A 20,562-nucleotide genomic window follows, 5' to 3' on the forward strand; every position below is an offset into this window, starting at 1 on the left:
AACTAGTGGTGTACCCCAGGGGTCCCTACTGGGTCCAGTCCTGTTCAACATCTTCATTAGTGATCTGGAGGACAGGGCAGAGTGTACTGTGCTGATGACACAAACTTTGGATGAGTGATTGATAGGCCAGAGGGTCATGCTGCCATCCCGAACGGCCTCAATAGGCTGGAGAAATGGGCAGACAGGAACCTCGGGAAGTTTGGCAAGGAGAAATGCAGAGTCCTGCACCTGGTGAGAAACAACCCGATGCAGCAGTATATGCTGGGGGGCCACCCAGCTGGAAAGCAGCTTGGCAGAAAAGGACCTGGGGGTCCTGGTGGACACCAAGTTGAACATAAGCCAGCGATGTACCTTTGTAGCAAAGGCGGCTACTGGTATCCTGGGCTGCTCTAGGCAAAGTATTGCCAAGTGGGCTGAGGGAGGTGCTCCTTCCCCTCTGCTCAGCACTGGTGAGGCCACACCTGGAGTCCTGTGTCCAGTTCTGGGCTCCCCAGTACAAGAGAGATAAGAGCATACTGGAGAAAGTCCAACGAAGGGCCACGAAGATGATGAAGGGACTGGAGCATCTCACATGTGAGGAAGGTCTGAGAGATCTGGGACTGTTTAGCCTGGAGAAGAGAAGGCTCTGGGGGGATCTCATCGCTGTGTATAAATATCTGATGGGAGGGTGCAAAGAGGGCGGAGCCAGACTTTTTTCAGTGGTGCCCAGTGACAGGACCAGAGGCCATGGGCACAAACTGAAACACAGGAGGTTCCCTCTGAACACCAGGAAACACTTTTTCACTGTGAGTGTGACTGAGCACTGTCACAGGTTGCCCAGGGTGGTTGCGGCATCTCCATCCTTGGAGATATTCAAAAGCTGTCTGGACACTGTCCTGGGCAACTAGGTGGCCCCGTTTGAGCGGGTGGAGGGGGCTGGACCAGATGACCTCCAGAGGTCCCATCCAACCTCAACCATTCTGTGATTCTGTGGTTATAACTATTGATTTGTTTAGGTTTGTAATCTAAATAGGTAGATAAATCGGAAGAAACGTAAGTATTCAGGGCCTCAGAGTGTCAGAAATGCCAAACATTCTGTTGAATGAATGATACCATCTTGTCTCAAAACTCTTGCAGTTTGAGGTACTTCTCGGTGGGGAAAACTGTCATTTTTACATTAAATCATTTACTTATTTCAGTGAAAAGTAATGTAAAGGAGTAAAACAGTTGTTATTGTCGGTACTTTCTATCGTAAGATGGCACTCTGCTTGAGACTCTGGAATGAAGCTTTTCATTACTGGAGAGCTCGTTTTTAGCACTTTCTCTCTTTCATGACTGTTCAGCTGTTTTTCTGCATGTGATATTGAGACCTTCTTGATTTTAACTTAGAGCCACATGTTTATGTGATGCATAGATGGTTTGTATTCATGAATGAAAGTCTTAATAAAATTGCAGCTCGTGTTTTTCCTTTCTTTGTGGAATAAACTGTTCTAGAAATTGTAACACAGTCAACATAAAACACGTATTTAAAAAAATCTCCCTGCTGGTATTACTATTTATAGTACCTAGGCACCAAGGGCGACTTTTTATAAAAAGAATCTTGGGGAATTGGACTAACTAATTTCCCTGGGTATCATCTGAGAATTTGTTATACCATTCTCTCAGCTCTGCTGTTTAAATGCAAAAACCATAAGCTGTAACAATATCACCAGTTACGGCATCTGAACTGATCTACTGAGGTAGTCGTCCCCTACATTGCTAGTTTTCATTTTGTGTTTGCTCGGGCAGTTCAGGCCACAGCTGGCTGGAGGTCAGGGAAAGACCAAATGACTCAGTAACAATTGTCACCTGCCTTTTCTACAACATTGTGCACAAGGACGTTCCTGTAGACACGAGATTCACGTTCACTTTCACATTCACATGCCCTTGCTTAAGGGATGTAGGACTCGCAGTACTGCAGAGCTGTATTTTAACTAAAAGTAAGGTGTTTCTTATTTTCTTCTTTCATAAGCTTAAAGTTGGTTTTCTGCTCAGATGGTACTTAAATCAAAATGGTAACACACAGTCCAAATTACAAGCTTTGAGAACATCCTTTACCCACAGCTTTAGTCATCAGCAATAAGCAAAAGTTTGCTTTGTTGTTTATGTGCTCAATCTGCCTCATTGTAGTTTCATCACCTGTTCTATGTAGTCCCGCACTTAGATTGTGAATGCTTTGGGGCAGAATGTCTTAAACACGTCTATGACCATCATCATAACAGAAATGAAAATTACATCTATGCTGCTGTTCAGGTACATGGGCACATTCCTTATGCCTCAGGCTGTGAGCTAGGTTTCTAAGCAAGGAAATTTTTTTCTTTTCATAAGTGAGACCAGTTTAGTTCATGCAAGATGCAATTACTGTATGATATCCTTAGAGTCCAAAACTGAGCAGTAACTGCAAAGTTCTGCAGTGCAAGTCTGAGTCATCATAGTGTAGTCTCCCAGCTCCTATCTGATGGTCAGAGAAATTTGCTGTGCATGTTGCCTTTCAGACAGCTCAGGTTTGTCTGAAAGCGGTTGAAACTGATGAGGTTTGAAAGATAAAAGTGATGTTGCTTCTGTGGGTCACACACAGAGCTTTAAAATCAAGAAGTCGAGAACCTCTGCACTGCTCAGTCTAAACCTTAAATGTTGAGTTGTGTGGGGGTTTTGAGTGGTGTGCATCTGACTCCCATGGAATTTGCAAATATAATACTAATGGCAAAATGTTCTTTGCAAATATCAAGAAGTGGTGATCATGTCCTTTGATCATTTTACTGGGAACTGTGCTTGTCTGTGAACTGTCTGAATGATACAGTCCTTAATGTAAAAGAAATACATGTATTAATCTTTCCTTTGTGTATCTAAATCTTTCCTTTACTGGTTGTCCAAATCCAGCTGTTAGGGTTAGAGCATATCTCGGTATCAGTTTTTTTTACCGAGTTCAAGATTGTTGTATTCACACACTAGGGAAACACAGTTGGTGCTGTGAGTCCTCGGCATCGCTGTTGCACAACACACTGCCCACTGCACCTGCTCTGCCCACCATTGCCCAGGACTCCAGCTGCCTGGAAACCTCCTGGTCAAATAGCACACCACGCACCAGCTTTGCCAACTCTTTTCAGAGATAGCCATTCCCCTTTGCAAGGCTACCTTAAGCTGCTAATGAATAGAAAATGTTTGAAGGAACAATTGGTTATTCTTGATACTGGTTGTGTGGACAGAGTGCTGGATAACAACTAGTTGTATTTATTCATGACTACTTTTGGAGAGCTCTCTCCATTTCTTCTCCTTGGCTTGCTTGCTCCTTTTGGGAAAAAAAAAAGAAAAAAAAATTACTTTCTGCAGTCCTCCCTCCCCTGAAAAACAAAATCCAGCCTTCCTGCTTGATGGAAGCTATTTAAACTTGAGCAGACATATCTAGTTGTTCTGCCATGGCAGCTCCTTCAAGAGAAGATAAAGGAAACATGGTCCCAGTAAGAAAATCTTTCCGTGTTGTATCAGGAGGGTTAGGAGGAATGTTTTATTTTCTTTCACTAAGAGTTGCCTTTAGATTGGGTGGTGGGGACATGGCACTGTGGAGCAGGTTTGCACAGAGTCCCACAGTGAGCCTGCAGACCCTCTGCTCAAAATTCCCCATCTCAGCAAAGTTACCACCTGAGCTGTTCATGCCATGGGTCTTACCATCTTTGGGTCTCACTGCAGCATCTTTTCCTGAGTTGTTTTTCCCAAAGAAGATTTTGAGGATAGTAGGTTACAGTATAGACTTTGGGAACCACCTGAGAATCTATGCAGTGTTTTAGGCTTAGAAGTCAAAAAATGGAGAGGGTATTTCTCTGCACTGTTAGCTTGGGGATGAGGCAAGAGTTGGATAAGATAAAATTCCTGTTGACTTGTTAATAACTTTGTGCTGTGCTAATGAACTTTTTCAGTCTACAGGATATCTTCTCATGAATAAATAGCAGGCTCAGGTCTTCTTTTAAATATTGTATAAATATGCTGCAGTATAACATTAGTGATAAATAATTAAAGAGCTAAGACTCTTCCATAAAAGCATTGGTAACTTTGTCACATTGTTAACTGGTTTATGTTTGGTGCAGTGTGGCTCACCCAGCAAAATATGCTCCATATTTAATTTATTTTAATATTTCTCTGGTTCCACCCCCATAACTATCTATACCTACCAGTGGGTTTATTCTCCTAACTTCCAGGGAGTTTCTGCAGCACTCTCATGATAGTAGTTGCTTGGCCTCCAATCACGGTTGTAAAATTACTACAGCTACTCAGTATAACCTGCTCTGTAATGTCCTGAGGGTACAGCATAGCTTCTGTACTCCATAGATTCCTCCACTGCCTTTTGCAAGAGAGCTTGTGCTGTATGGGCTTATTGAGTACTGTCCTAGTGTTCTGAAAGAGAGAAATCTTTCATTTATTTGTAATAAAAATATCATCTGGAAGTTTAATCTCAGAGCTCAAGGATATGTTGCTCTCAATTCTGGAGGTTTGGAATGAAAGAAAGCAACCAGATTTACGTTTGGCTAGACCTCATATAGCTAGGCTGAGGTAATGAGCTGATTCATGTGTACAGCACTTAGAAAAATTGCGTTAAATCATTTAACATTATAAATGCTTACAATTTCATTGCTTAAAATGTGGTGATTGAGATAAAATACAGAAGTTTTTGAAATTGGGGACTTCTTGCAATGTCCATGGAGACATTTAGATTCAAGACAAGTTAAGATAGAAGAGTGGTATACAAATGAAAAAAAAAAAAGGTTACAAAAATTTTTGCAATAGGCTTTTAACAAAGGCTTAGGAAAGGACCAGGAGAAAACTATAAGGTTGTTGGATTTTCTAAAGGTAAACATGTTATTAGTTCCAGGTAAAACAATGAAAAACATACTGAGTTTTTCATACAATCAGCAACATTTTTGAGGACAACAGCATAATTAATTCTAGTCTATGTAGAACACCAGTCATTAGACAAACAGTATAATTTTTATGAGGTTATAAAGTTTTTGGAAAAAAATAACTTCTGATGCAGGTTCTTACACTTCTGTAAGATATTTGAATTAGTGCCACACAACATCCTGCCTCACTAAAAAAGGCATTTTTCAAAAAATTACCTCCCTTATTAAATGTTTAAAGATTTTTTCTTAGGTCTTGAAGTAGCAGAAAGCTAACATGAGAAATCGTCATCCAGTGACAGGGTACGCAGAAAGGCATGCAAGTGTCTCTGGTGTTGGCCACAACAGCTACTTAGCTGTTTTGCTGGTGATTTGGGGGAAAATATAAAACAATTGCAAATGAAATTTACAGGTAGCACAGAAATGACACTCTAGTCAGGGACTGGAAGTATCTGGCACAGTAAGCTGAACTGATCTGAACATGGGCAGGTAAGTGCATGTTCATCAGCAGAGAGTGCAACCTGTAAGTGTAGAGAGCACAGAGAGCCCAGGACAGAAGACTCTTTTGGAAAGTGGGGACTCAGAAAGGATTTAGAGACCCTGGTGAACTACTGGCCGTACACGATTTCCCATCTGACATGCTAGTTAAGAGGCAAAACATGAGGCTTGAGATACTGTGTCCAGATTGGTATCCATTAAGCAGGTAAGTTGAAAAAAAAGTTAAAAGAATTATTTAAAATCTGAAAATTCTGCTTTATAGTGAGACACTAAAAGAGTTTTTAATACAGTAAACAGCAGAATAAGAGAATGCCTGTGGACAACAGTGAACAATGACTAGAACCTGCAGCTAGACAAACTCATGCTCTAAATAACGTGTATTACAGCGTGGGTAATTAGCAATGGAAACCATTTATCTAGAGATGCTTGAGTACATCTCATACAGTTTTTAAATACATTCTGTCGGTCCTTCTAAACGTTACATTTCAGCTCAGATGAAACCATGCGTGTGATTCATGAGCCGCTTGGTGAGATCCTCTGCTCTGCAGGGGATTAGCTCAAGAGCCCCTTCTGGCCTTACAGGTCGGTGAGCAATTGCCATCCCGTCCCTGACTCGCTCGTGCAGGAGTGCTGTCCCCCTGTGCCGGAGGTGCCAGCAAGGATGCTGTACGTCTGGGGCTTCCTTGGCCCTCGTGTATATTCAGACCTGAAGTCATCAGTAAGATGAAATGAGTAGTGGCAGTTCATAATTGTGATTAAACGCAAGGGCAGCCAGAAATCCTCAGAAGCCTGGAGGCTTTCTGAAGAGGAGTGACATGGCATGAGTCTGGCCCCGTGAAGGCAGGATCCTGACCAAGGTACCTTGTCCAGCGCTGACTGTGTTTGCGGGGGGTGCTACAGGGGCTGGGACATGTTACTGGCGGGGCTTAGCCCCAGTGTTAGCTGCTGTTCAGACTTGAGCTTGCGGGTCACTCAGGAGCAGGATGCCTCAGCTGGAACGGGCTGTTCACCAGGACACGTGCCAGCCCAGCCCTCCGGCCATCCACTGGCAGGGCCCTCGTACCCGCACCTTCCCGTGCAGGCCCACACACACTCCCTTTCCCTCTGCTCCAGCTCGTTTTCTGAGCATGGATGCAAATAGGAAATACAGAGAATAGTGTGAAGGTCCCAGCCATCCTGTGCCATCCAATACATCCTGAGCCGTGCTGGAAACTTGGCAGACGCTGCACTGGGTGGAGACGACGACAGAACAGAAATTGCAGGACCCTCCTGAGAGGTCCACACACTGAGTGTCTGTGGGCAGGAGCTGTGGATATTTTCTCCCAGTTCACAGCTAGTTGCCTTCATGCACAGTAGAAATATTGGCTAATTTAAGGTAAGTCATGCAGTTCTTGTATTCTGCACTGCTGTCACAGAAAACACTGTTACTGTTGCCTTGAGCAGAAAGAGAGAATATGAGAGAGTGCAGGGTTTCGCAGTGGTCAGATCCACCTCGCAAAAATTCATCTACTTTGCAAGTGGAGGAGTACAGCTTACAGCATTTCAGTGCAAGGGCAATGCAGTAGCAAACTGCCAGCTGCAGCTGAGCCACTACCAGCGGGAGAGCAAATCTACCCACAGGCAACATAGGCAAATCCTTCACTTGCTTTCAGATAATAGGATAAAGGGAAAGAGAGGGGGGAAAAAAACAGGTTTGGAAAAAAATGTAAGAGGAGAAGATTAAGCTTGACTCTGTCCTCCTTTCCTCCAAGAGAAAAAACAGACACCCTCACCTTTTATAGGTTACAGGGTTGCAGGAACCAGTAAAACTAATGTGGGTCAGTAAAATAAAACCAGCAATGAGTGGGAGGCAGGAGGAGGAGAAGAGCCTCTAAAACAGGGATTGAAAGAAGGGGAAAAGGGGGGGAAATAAGAGGGAAAATATGCTTTAAAATGCTGTTAAGAATCAGTTGTTCTTTTTAATACAATTAGAGCATGAGAACAAGACTGAGGTTCTTTTTTAGTGTGAGACAAGCTTGAGGAGAAGAAGAAGAAAAGAGGATGCTGGGTTTAGGAAGACCACAGTTCTAGACACTGTATATCTGCACATATCTGTGAGCACAGCCAGGTGCCACCACAGCATCCTCTTTTCCCAGGTGTTGGGTAGGTGTGAAAGCATAGGGAATGCCACTGCTTTGTAACACAGCCCAGTCTCTCTTGGGCTGGTCATTTCAGAGGAAAGTGTTGGGTCTAGGTGTTGTCATTCCCTGGGGAAACAGTTCAAACCGCACATAAGTGCCCTTGGCGAGGACTCAGCCCCGCTCTGGTTCTGCAGTGTTTTGATTTATGCTGCCACTTACGGGAGATAACCCCCATCTTTATTTTTGCAGTCCTGCCGTGTTTATGAGAAGCAGGTGTGCTGTAAGTGCCAAATGCCATTGCTCAAGTTTTTTCAAGCAAGAACTGAGTCTCTCTTGTTTTCAGAGCACTAGGATGGAAAATACAAGCTAGGATTATTCTCCAGAAATCAGGAGATTTGCTAATTTGCAAGGTAACTGGGCTTCTTCATGTAAAAGCTCAGGATCAAGCATTTGCTTAGGTTTACAGAGAATGGATTTTTTAAAAAAGCATTGTAGTTTCCAAGCCTCAGAGGGTATGATGCCTCTATCAGAGCTAGAAAAGAGAGTGGGCTGAGGAGGAAGATTTCTAGTTCATGTGAAATCAGGGAGAGAGGGAGACACTTGTCAGCAAGGAGGCTTCTGGTGTTTAATTATTCTCTTGGGTTTTTTTTTTACTTTCCATTTCAGTGAAAAAGTGGGCCAAAACCAAGAAAAACATTCTGGAAATCTGGAAATAGAAAATTCCAAGGTAATTTTTACTCAGAAACCCTAAGAACATCTGTGTTTCTAAAGTGAAGCTGTTCTTTGGAGGACACCATTGGTTGGTGAAATCGTCATTCTTTTTTCTGCATTACTGCCTCTGTCCATGGCAGCGACTCTGATAAAGAAATCCTCTGTGCTGAGCAGCCCCCTGAGGTCAGGCTGTGCACGTCGTGCCTGGTCCAAGCACGGCAGGCTGTGTGGGAGCCATGGACACACCTGGACCACTGTGTCAGCCGTGTGTGTTTCCCACAGGGCGGGTCTGCTGCAGGGCAGAGCTGCTAGAAAGCAAGCCATATGAGCAGCGGCCTGTGAATTCCTGCCTCAAATGCTGTAGGAGTTCATGAGTTTCAAATATAATATCTTGTTCTGGTGGACCTGTGTCTTCTTGTGTAGCTGTTTGTCTTCAGACAAGTTCCGAATGGCACTGAGATATTGTAAAATTGCCAAAGCAGACTCCAGATACAACTAACCAGTGTTTTGACTCAGAATATTTCTTCAAATAGCAGTAAACCTATTCTTGTACATATAGGTTGTAATTCTCTATTATTAGATAACATCTTACACATCTTACATCTACTTACATCTTACACACATGCACAGACAAAAGCTGTGGACAAGCCAGGTAGGGATCTCAGCCCCCCTGAGACCCAGTTCCATCAGCATCAAGCACATCATTTCCTTTGCTAGTTGAACATTACAGGAAGGTAGGACTTGGAGGGGTCCTCTGAGGTGAGTGCGGTCCCCTGTTGTCATGGGTACCACATCACACCACCATTTCCAGAAACTGAGAAGCTTCGTCTTAAAAGGTCTCTGGCCTTTCCTGTTCTTGCAGGGGGGCTCTTTTGGAGCCTCATGTGTCTTCTAGAGTCCAGATTCTGAAAGCTGGTGTAGCTAATTCTTCTCCTGCCAATGCCATCGTTTCAATTAGTCATGGGTTCTCTTTGCAAATAGCTAGTGCAAACTGAGCATGTTAGGTCCCTCTCCTTCCCACTCCTACCTCACCTGCTGATTGCCATTACTTAGCTGATAGTGTTGCCCTCCCAGCCACTCCTGAACAAAGTCAGCTGTTCTAGCATAACCAACCTGTGAGTTATCCTGTTTGACTTTGCATTGAAGAGGGTTAAGGAATGATCATATGTCCCATTCAGTGGGATGAGCTGGGGATTGTAAGCAGCCAGGTAGCAGATGGAGATAGCAGTACTTTCAGCATGTCCAGACAGACCTGAATGAGAACATTTCACCACGCTGTTAAACAGCACTTCTCTTCATCCCCTTGGTTTATTTATAGACAGCAAACATGTCTCTTCTCTGCCTTCATTTGATGATGGTAAACAAATCAAATGCATTTAATTGTCTGTTTTTAAGGTAGGTTTTCCATTCCACTAGCCATCCAAGTAACCTTGGGTTACTCTCCCGACTCATTCCAGTTTGAATCATCCTTGTTGGACATGGGTGGTTCTTGAACAAATCAAATCCTTCACATATATATTGGGATCTATCAGTGAGCTCTACATGCAAGTGTTGGTTGTTTTGCATGTGTATATTTGGTAAGCAAGAAGGAATTGATGTCAAGGCTTGTTTCAAGGGTGAAAACTGCAGGTTGTGAGAAGCTGTGTGTACTCATTGTAGTGAAGCAGGTTACAAACATGAGAAAGCCAAAGAAATACAAAGTGAAGGGAATACTAGCCCATGAGGAGGTTACTAGGCAGTGAGAATGCAGCAGAGCCTTAAGAAGTATCCTCAAAGAAAATGTTACCCAGGGTACATTGCTCCTCCTTAAGTTATAGTATAGTCCCTCTCTCCTGGTGTGTGGTGTGATCAGACTGGGAGATGGTAGCAGATGGCTGCTGGAGCGCATACTGTTCCCTCCAGTTGCTCCCAGCCACAGTCACAGAGCTGAGGAGTTTTAAGATGTTAGATATCTTTTCATCCCCCTGAGCCTCTCCAGGTGAGGTACTGTGCTGTTCCTGATAGGCATCTGAAAATCAGGCAAGTTGATCGCATCCTGTTTCGTAGGTAGTTATGGTCTATTTTATTCTTTAGATGTTTCTTGCTTCTTGCAGATTTTAGATTTTGGTTACTTTCCATAAAGTAGAGCCAGATAACATTGTTTCCCTCTAACAAATACTGTTGCTTCTGGAGAAGTGCATGCTAAAAGTGGATGCTGGTGTGAGAAAAGCTGGTTGAGAAGATGGTGTTAGTGAGAGGACATTTTGTGCAACTGTAGTACTACTTACCTGCTTTCCATTCTTCCCAGCAACTCTATTGAGGCAAAAAGAAGCAGGACAGTGGACTGAAGAATATATCTGCATGTGGCAGGGACAGTAAGTGAAGGAGGCAGGGAAATGGAGGGCAGCCTTAGGATCGCAACAACAGTCTTGCCTGGTAGGTAGGTGATCGAATCCCCTGTGTCTGTGTCTTTCTCCACAATTCAGATGTATATGCCAAATCCATGCAGTCAGAGTACAGCTGTTAGACATCTACGGCACATTTGCAGGGAAAAAGGTGACAGTTAAACAGGTCTCAGGACTCAATATTTATGGCTTAGAAACCCAAGTGGTACCTACGGTATCTAATTCTGATCATGCAGTTTGGGGCTGAGATGACCCAAAGCAGCAGGCTGCTTGTGGATTGGGCAGAGCAACTTGAGGAAACAGCTGGTTCCCTGTGCAGCCTCCTGGATCATGAGTGCCATCTGTGCCTCCCGCCTATTTAGTCTGCAGGGGTGGTCAGAGGCTACCACAATGCACGGGTAAACTCCTCACGCACATGGTCTTCTCTTCCCTCCCATTGACTGCCAGACCCTTTTCTGAGCTTTCCATGAACATAGCCATTTGACTTGGTAGTTGCATGTCAGAAGAGCACTTTGAGACAGAAATGCAAGGCACGTGCAGGTAGCTGTATCTCAGTAACCCCTTGGCTACATGACTGCAACTGAATAGCACGGCATGTAATTTTACAAGCTGATTATACTCTGGCTGTGGATTTTAGCACACCCTGAAGTTACCTTCTAGCAGTTGCCATAGTCTTTTGGCATCTCCCTTGTTCCTGTCGGTGTTCCATGTTTATTTGCATCTTCACAGGCAGAATAAAAATGACAGGCTGAGAGGTTTTGAAAAGTGGTGATTTGAGGCTGTGCTGTCTCAGGATTAAAGGAAATCCAGAGAGATAAGTCTAAAGTAGGTGTAGCTTCTGCCCACCTCCTTGCCCTTTCTCTTCAACAAAGACAAGTTGTGCAGGAACAATTGTACAAGAGCTATCTATCTTGTGTCCATAATATGACTGCAAACCGTTAGTGACAACCCTCCCCACTGAAGGCAAGGCTCTGGTCACCTTTTTTAGCAGCTGGGCTGAAGATGAAGCATGAACTAAAAGTTCTAGTTGCAGATGAAAGTGTGTACAGCAAGAAGCAGAGGGCTCTTTCATGGCCCCTTGGTGACTTTAAAAACAGAAACCGTTACTTTGAATTCACAGCCAGCCAGCTTTGAGGACAGACTGTGCAGTAGCTGAATCATCTTTGCTCAGAAGCACAAGAAATACTCAGAGCAGGCTGGCTGCAAGTTCAGCCTGACCCTAGCTTTAATGGCAGATGTACTGAATTACAATCACCAAGTCTGCAGGCGGTCAGTGGCGAGGGAGCGTGCCTGCACCTAAGGGCAGGGTGTGACACTGCCCTTCCACAGTGGATCACATCGCAAGAGTCATGCACTCATCCTTACTGTGAAAATTGGCTGGATGCTTTCATCAGAAAAATCACTTTTCATCAGAAAATTGCTTTTCATCAGAATGTGCCAGTGTGAGCAAAATCTTTGGTTTTCGTTGGGGAGGCACGTTTCTGGGAATGTTGCTGTTTTGCTGGAATTTTTCTCGGGGAAGGCTTCTTCATTTCACAGGAATAGTTGGGACGAGAGAGGGCGGTGACCCAGCACCCGGTGTTCCAGGCGCTCCCGCAGGCTGGGACAGAGCCAGGTGCAGGCTTCCACCCTGCCTGCTTGGGAGCAGGAGCTGGGTCTCTCCCGAGCCGGGCCAGTGCTCCAAGTGTTGGGCTGCTGAATAATTGGAGGGGGTGTGTGTGTGTGTGTGTCTGTCTGTCCTCTGAATCTCTCTGCAGACGTTCACTGAAACGGGCGGTTCAGCCTCAAGCCCAAATCTGAGGGGAACTAAACTGCTGGGCTGGGGACTGTCTCGCTCTCTGCAGCACTGTGTCCAGGCTGTGGGCAGACCTTGTGTAGCAGCCTCAGGGACTTTGTCTGCAGGTCCCTTAATGCTGATCTCTGGTGCTGAGACCTCGGTTATGTCAGAATTTCAAGTTCCACTTTTTTGTTAAAAAAGAGTTTGATCTGATGTGCACAGAGAAACACTTGAAATACAGGACCCAAAAGGCTCAAGTAACAAGGAGCAAGTGGAAGAGAACAAAAATATCATTTTGGAAATGTCATGATTTTAAAGCTTATGTAAGTATTTTTGTATGCGATGCCTCTCATGTTTTGTTTTTTTTTTTCTTAACATATACATTTGACAGGGAGGGAAATCTTCACTACAGGGGGGAAGTGGGCAGCATTGCAACTTCTTCCTTGAAAGTCCTGTGGAGCTGCTGACCATACAAAACTGGGTGTGCAAAGCAACACAAGAACTGGAGTGGTTAGAGGTGATCTGGCTTTTGACATCTTCTAATGCCAGAGGGGGGAGATGGCGTCAAAGCCTGCAAGAATCTAGAGGAGAGTCAGAATTTCTTCTCAGGAGACCAGAGGATAAAGGCAGGGTCAGGAAGTCACACAACACACAGTGGAGAATTTTTCTGAGGCGCAGTACAGGGAAGTACCAGTGAAAGGGACCCTGCAAACCAAACCGAAACATTTCTGAATGATGCCTGCAATTTTTAGACAGACCATACAGAGCAATGAGTACAGCTGGATTTGAACTCCAGTGACACTGGCATTTCTTTTTGTCATTTTCCTTTTGCCAGAGAAACCTTTGGCAAAGAAAATGTTTCTCCAGAAGAAAGGTACTGTGGTTGGCTTTTTGACAGCAAATTTCTATAAATACAAGTGAAGGACACTCACTTTAATTTGACCGCATAGAATTACTCACTGAGACCTTCCTTCATTTCTTTTCCTGTGCTCTGAGTTGACATTAGTATATGGCCCCGAAATCCTTTGCAACTGCAGATATTTCCTCATACTCAAGTAATTTCTGCACAGGGAAAAAAAAAAAATCTACTTGCTGTTTGAAAGAAACACATATACACACTTAAATAAACATAGACATCTTGTAAAGAACAACTGTTTCCATATATTTTTATTATACCACTGCTTTTTGTAATCAAAAGCCTAAGATATCGTTTATTTAATGGCATGGTTATATGCACATTAAAAAAAAAGGAATGTTAGTCTTTTAATACTAAAGAAGTGCAATGGGGGGGGTGTCCTTTGTGCTTGCCATTCATGCTATTTTTTGTTTAGAACTCTAAAAGACAAAAAGAAATCAAATTGTTATGAAAACTAAAAAAAAGTTTTCCTGTGGCCCAGTTTCATAAAGCTAGATATGAAAAAGTAATCATAAAAATATATCTGTTAGATTACAAGATGAAGAAATCTGGTTCGTTAGTATGAGAGCTAGCTATTTTGCTTACAAAAAGTAAAAAGCAGTGTAGTTGTTAATGTACATGTTTATGGCCATAAGCTGGTACAGCTTGATCTTTTTTGAGAACATACAGATTTGATACAGACCTATTTTGGGCAGGATGCTATCCTATTCTGTTAGGACTTGTTTTTCTCGTATTCCAATGGCTGATTAATTCTTGATTGCTTTTTTCCATCTGTGTGTGTGTCTTTCTGTGCATTTTTGTTTTGTTTTCTTGAATGGAAAAAAAACCCTAAAAACCCTAAGCAGCGTTACAGCATCCGGTTAGACTCGAATACATAGTTAAAAGTTTTAGAAAGAGAAAAATTGCCTTTTTTTTTTTTTTTACAATGCTGTAATCAAGGGGAAAAAACTGCAAGGAAAAGCAGATGCAGCTGAAAGAAGCAAAGCGTAAAGAGCATGAAACACGTTTTTGCTGTTATTGTTTTTTATTTCATCGGAGGATAATAATAGGTCATACCTAGATGATACTGAAACATGGTCCAAGGGACAGGAAGACATTTAATTAGTGAAAAAAAGGCCTCTGGCGGGTTAATTGACACACAGGTCTGTTTCCTAAAAGCCTGTTCAGACCCTCTTATTCTCAGGACAGCCTTCGGACAGAGCCTGGCTTGTTCAGATTGCAATAGGTTAATAACAATACTGAGAAAGACTAGCACTTTGCTGAAGATAATTATGCATTAGCTAAAAGATGGGATTGTTTCATCCCATTGAAATGAACTCTGTGTAGCAGAGCGTTATCGCTCCACTCTACTGAAAGTAAACATTTCGGCATTCACAATGTTAGCTGTCAGCAGTGGAGAGTGGGAAGAGCGGAGAAAAGCCAGAGCCCACCATCAGCTCTGGATGGAGTACATTTCAGCTCTTCATTACAGTGATGGACAAAGATGCCAGCTTGGTTCTTCTGTGTTGCATGACCCGAGCTTCAGATACTGCCAGGCTTCTCGTGCTCAGCTGAGCGAAGGTTGCCAGGCTGCTCCTGCGCTTGCGTTTTTGATGTAGTTCTGCAGGAAGATTGGAGACATAAATAGCAAAGCTGGAGGTTTATGAACCTACACAGGATAAATATGTCAGAGTGTGGGAGGGCAGATAGAGTCTTCCAAAAGTCATCTCCACTGGTAGTCCATTAATGAGGAACAATTTTCACTCCTGTTTGCTCCCACACCAAAACTCATGCACAGAAGGACTTGGGAGAGTTTCCTTTCCTTATGCACCAAATAGAGAGCGCTGGCGGAATTAGGTGCCAAATTAACTATTAAATGCCTTAATGTCTTTGTAGATCTGTTCCAAGGCTAAATTCTCCATAGGCTTCACTGACTTTCCTTAAACTTTTAGTGGCATGAAAATTATATACGTGCACATCAGAATCCAGAACACTTCCTGCCAGGTAGGTCTCTTAAGGCAAGCTACATCTTAGTTTCCGTACATGGTGGTCCAAGTAGTGATGTACCTTTCAAAGAAAGCAAATTTGCACATTGGGTTTTTTTCCTTCTTGCCATTGCTGCTGCTTTGCTCAAGCCATAGCTATTCTTCTATGGGTTGTCTTCCTAATGTCTCAGCCTGATCCTTTTGTGGAAGGATAGTATCAGGAATCACCTGCAACCATTGCCCTTAGGTGTGAGATCAAGCATATCCTGATGAGAGATTCCCAGGCAGCAGGGCTCTGGGACAGTATCGGTCTGATGGCTGGTTTCTTGGTAATAAGGTGAGGAGTTACAGCGGCACGGGCAGAGACCTTCCACTGACTTTGTGAGCTTTGGCTCTGGCCCACAGAGTTTTTTGTGCGGTGGTGTGAAAGCATCTTGGTTCTGTATCTGATGGGAGAGCCTGACAGCTTAATTATGCTGTGATAGGAGCAAAGCCCCTATAAACAAAATGTTTTGTCCTTTATGATTGTGACAAAAGTAGTTATTTATGACCAAATTAGTTTGGTGAGGCAGATATAAATAAAGCTCCTTCTAGTCTTCACACCTATCAAAATTAGGAAGTTAAAGATAGGCTGAGCCACTGCACTAGTAAAACAAGATTACCCTTCCTCCCTGCAATACACTTAAAATCTTGACCGCAATTTCAATGGGACAAGTAATTTTTCTCTCCATATCAGCATGACCCCCTGGGAGACAGTGGGAGGTACATCATATGCCAATTGAAAGTGGAATACAAAAAAAGCTATAAATAAAAGGCACCACAACCTTTCATTGTGTTTAATACAAGGACCATAAACGCCGGCTCTGAGGATTCCTTTTCACAGGTTTTTTTTCCTGTTGTCATCTCTTTAGTCACTGTCTCAATCTCTTCTGAAGCGTGAAATGGGGAGGGTGCCTTGGCATTTTGGTTATTATATTGAGGTGACACAAGGCTTTATACTCAGTGTGATGACACTGCTCTTGCTGCCAGCAGTGCAGCAGCCCTTGAAACGTGTATCCAGTCACTCCCCGACATTTTGGGGAATGCTGTAGTTAGCGAAGAGGGCAAAAGTCTCATCACTCCTTTGCTGTTTTCTTTCACAACAGGGAAAAAACTGTGCATAAACACCGGAGAGGGATGAAGTTAGGATGTGGTGCTGTGCAGTAAACATTTCCTTGGCTCTGCCTAGCAAAAGACACCTGCGGTGAGCATGTGGGCAGAACTCTTTATAGATGTGCCAGGTTCTCAGCTTCTCCAGTGGTGAAATGGGGACCAGCTTGACACAGCCTCGCCACTCTTGAGTGGTATTTTATTGCTATAATTTAGCATAGATGAGCAAAATGAGGTTTTACATTGGTTCCTAATACGTATTGCATCCAGTGGGAGTCACACACCCCACTAGCATGGATGGACTCCTACATGCTTACAAGAGTTTTCATGAACTGTTCAGAGTCAAACTGGCTCACTGAATAAATATACACTTCCCTTAAATATACACTTGCCTTCCGCTCAAAGCCCCCAGAGCATTAACACTTTTATATGAGCATTTCCAGAAGAAACAGCACTAGCCCTGTAATTGTCCACATCAAAATCTGTTTATTTAAAGAAGCTGATCATTATTCAGCTGGAGTTACTAACAGTGATATAGCAGAGAATTGCCATAGTATTTTTGCTGTTGAATTAACAATCAAAGAGCAGCCATCACCAGCATTATTGTTTATTGCTGTTCCAGTGTGCCAAGGCTGGCTTGTTTACAGGCATTGTAACTAAATAACCAGAGTTCTCTTTATTTTCCACTAAGTGAGCCTGCAGGGAAGAGCACCTTTTCCAGTGCCTTAGAAAGCTCGGGGAGGGCATCGTGGTCGTTAGTTGTTACAGGTGAGGTAATTAAAAATGCTTATCTCTCCGGACCTTCCCTCTATTCTTGTGGTACTTTTTCTTTTAGAAATACCTATATTTATCAGTACATTATATAAGCTTTTGACTATAGGGCTAGTGTGTTAATAAATGTTCACTGGAATATAAAAAATATTCTATATTCTGTGAATAATAGATTATAGATGATTCCAAGCACATAACAAAATTCTGTAGGTGTTTATGAGCCATTCATAAGCAATTTATTATTGATAAGGAAGGGAGGGAGGGATCACCCATTTATTAAAATCCATGAATCCTGTACTAATCCTTTCTAAAGGGTGTTAAGGGCTTGGTTAGAAATGAGGTGTGAGCCACTGGCCTTTCAGCAGTGGGCTGTCTGGCCAACAGCTGATACCATCACACCAAATTCTTGGCAGCCTCAGGATACTCCTGAGCATCGTTGACCTGCCCTGCAGCCAAACATGTAGCTAGTAGCTCTGGTTTTAGTTATCTGGTCCAGCTGCTCTTAGCAGCGATGATTTTACTTTGATACCTCGCAATTCGTATCGATTTCACGTGGTTCTTTCCTTTAAGAACTGCCACTCTCTGTTTCTTTGGTTCGCTCCCCGACTAAATCTTTTTCTTCCCTCTTTTCTGTGTTTCCCGCTCCTCTTCTCCCCAGGGCGAATGCTCACGGAAGTGCTATGACATCTTTGTGCTGGAGACGGTGTGCGTGGCGTGGTTTTCATTTGAGTTCCTGCTGCGATCCATCCAGGCAGAGAACAAGTGTGCTTTCCTGAAAACCCCGCTCAACATCATCGACATCCTGGCCATCTTGCCTTTCTATATCTCTCTCATTGTGGATATGGTCTCCACGAAAAACAGCAGCAAGCCCGGTGGGGGAGCTGGGAACAAGTACCTGGAACGAGTGGGCCTGGTGCTGCGCTTCCTGCGGGCTCTGCGCATCCTGTATGTGATGAGGTTGGCACGGCACTCGCTGGGGCTGCAGACGCTGGGGCTCACCGTGCGCCGGTGCACCAGGGAGTTCGGGCTCCTCCTGCTGTTCCTTTGCGTCGCCATGGCCCTCTTCTCGCCGCTGGTGTACTTGGCTGAGAGCGAACTGGGAGCCAAGCAAGAATTCACAAGCGTCCCCACCAGTTACTGGTGGGCTGTGATCTCCATGACAACTGTTGGCTACGGGGACATGGTGCCTCGTAGCATCCCTGGGCAGGTGGTAGCCCTGAGCAGTATCTTGAGTGGGATTTTGCTGATGGCTTTCCCAGTCACGTCCATCTTTCATACCTTTTCCCGTTCCTACAGTGAGCTGAAGGAGCAGCAGCAACGAGCAGCAAGCAGGCAGATGCGCCAGCTAGAAGAGAGCACCAAACTTCCAGGTGGTGACAGTACACAGGGGCTCGGTGTCACATTCCCACCAGATGCTGCTGGGCAGAAGGGTCAGCCTGCGATGGACCAGGAAGCCAAGAGAAGTTGTTGACTCTGAACAGCTGAAGACATACATTCGCAGCACAAGAAGCAGTGGACAAGGCGGGTCAGTTCTGCGAGAAGAACCTCCTGAACTGCATAAATGAGGGGCAGACACACACAAGGTTGTCTCTAAAGACGAACTTTTGATCTTAAGGGCCCTACGAAAAGTGCCCATAGAAACTCCACCAAGTACAGCTCTGCTCCATCGCTTTTTGTAGGGCTTTTCTTTTCTATTGAACAAGTGTTTTTGGCAACCCCGAAGGAGCAGCCATTGAATGTAGCCAGCCAGGAGAACGTAACATGAAGCACAGCCTGTGCCGGGGTGCCATTCGGCGGAGCAGCCAGCGTGCCGCCTCCTCCCTGCTCGGTGACACTCCATGTGCGAGGGGCTGAACGAGGGGGTTCCCTGTGCTGCGACACCCCATGCACAGGGGGGTTGTTTTAGCAGCTCCGCCAAGAACACAAACCTCAGACAAGCCAAGGTGTGAGCACAAGAGAAGGGCAGAAACATCCCTTCAGCTCTCCCAGGGGCTTGGTTTTTTTGTCTGTTTTACAGATCAGGCCTGGGCTGCCAGCTGCCAGCTCTGACTTGTGCGCTAGCGCAGTATGCATTATTTAGTAAATATGCTTATTTACCACCCTAAGCTTTGTATCTTAGCCCCATGACAGAAATATACATAGACAATCTTCCTGACTGTGGTACTGAATGTTAACTTGTTTTTTTTTTCCTTTGCTAACAGTTGAATATAACAAATATCTTTACAAATCACGCCATTTCTCCACTTTCTGTTAACTATTTCCATTTCTCATGTGTCAAAAAAATGTGTTTAACAGACGACTAAACATGAACTACACGCAGCCCAAGAAGGAAAGGGTGATGTTAAACCAGCAGCAACTCCCAGCTCTGCATACTCTTCCTCAGCAGTGGTGGCCGCACTGACTGCAGTCATGTGCAAACAGGAGTAGTCCAAACCTGGTGAAGCCAATGAGACACCTTCAGTGGGCTCTGGCCCAAGCTGCAGCATAGCAGCTGTGCTCTACGTGAGGACTAGTCTTTCTTTTTTTTTCCCTACTAAGAAAAAGACAAACCTGTCATCTAAAAATTAGAATTATTTTTCTGACTCTTCTTCCTAATTCTCAAAAGATTGAAGTCAATTTAAAGGGAAGACGAATCATATGGTGGCATCTGCATGTTTGTTTACTGATGCCAGCCCCACAAGCTCTCCAGCCCCCTCCCTGGAGGAGCTGTGTAGCTGGTCCAAGTCAGTGTGCTGTGTGGGTCTTTCAGTGCTCCTACAGGTGGGATACGATCAGGGGATGGAGGGAAATGGAGCACAATTGCATCTTGTACCTACGCCCCCATTTGTATTAAAGCCATGCAGTGCCACCCTCCATATTCTCCTCCTGCCAGGAAGGGAACAAAAGCTGATGTATTGAAGATGAGATTTGTCTGGTTTGGGTTTTTTTTTTTTTTCCCTCAGCATATGTTGTAACACCAATCCTACATAGCAAACTCCCATATTAAGCCATTCCTTGTAGGAATGGAGCAAGGGAAAATAAAAGGTTACACTTTATTTTAATAAAAATTAGAAGCTTTGTTGCTGAATGCTCGCCTCTGATGATTTGGGTGCGGGGGGGAGGTGTGAAGCCACTGTGCTGATGTGAAGCCACGCATGCCGGTCCCATGCCACTGGCCCTCTCTGGCCCATAGCAGCCCTGATACTGCTCCTTTGCAGCCACAGCCAGGCCAGACAGCCCTGAGCAGCGCAGTGGGGTCACTGGGCCAGGTTACACAGCTCGGAGCAGCAGGTGTGTTACACACACAGCTCGCTGGTGAGTGCTGCAAGAGATGGAGGCAGCAAAACTGAGCCCCCCCCTACCCTGCAGGCTGCATCTGGGTCTCC

At 44.3% G+C, this 20,562-nt stretch overlaps 1 protein-coding gene across 1 annotated transcript in view; it reads left to right on the plus strand.

Moving 5' to 3' along the window:
• The window catches only part of KCNG2 (potassium voltage-gated channel modifier subfamily G member 2), a 56,798-nt gene extending 37,446 nt beyond the window's left edge, over nucleotides 1-19,352 (plus strand). The window contains exon 3 of the mRNA XM_076330661.1: nucleotides 17,856-19,352. Coding sequence (XP_076186776.1) covers nucleotides 17,856-18,668 — 813 coding nt within the window. The 3' untranslated portion in view covers nucleotides 18,669-19,352. The remainder of the gene's footprint in view (nucleotides 1-17,855) is intronic.
• The last annotated feature ends 1,210 nt before the right edge of the window (nucleotides 19,353-20,562 follow it).

The sequence above is a fragment of the Aptenodytes patagonicus genome, chromosome 2 (genome assembly GCF_965638725.1).
Source record: "Aptenodytes patagonicus chromosome 2, bAptPat1.pri.cur, whole genome shotgun sequence".
NCBI lineage: Eukaryota > Metazoa > Chordata > Aves > Sphenisciformes > Spheniscidae > Aptenodytes > Aptenodytes patagonicus.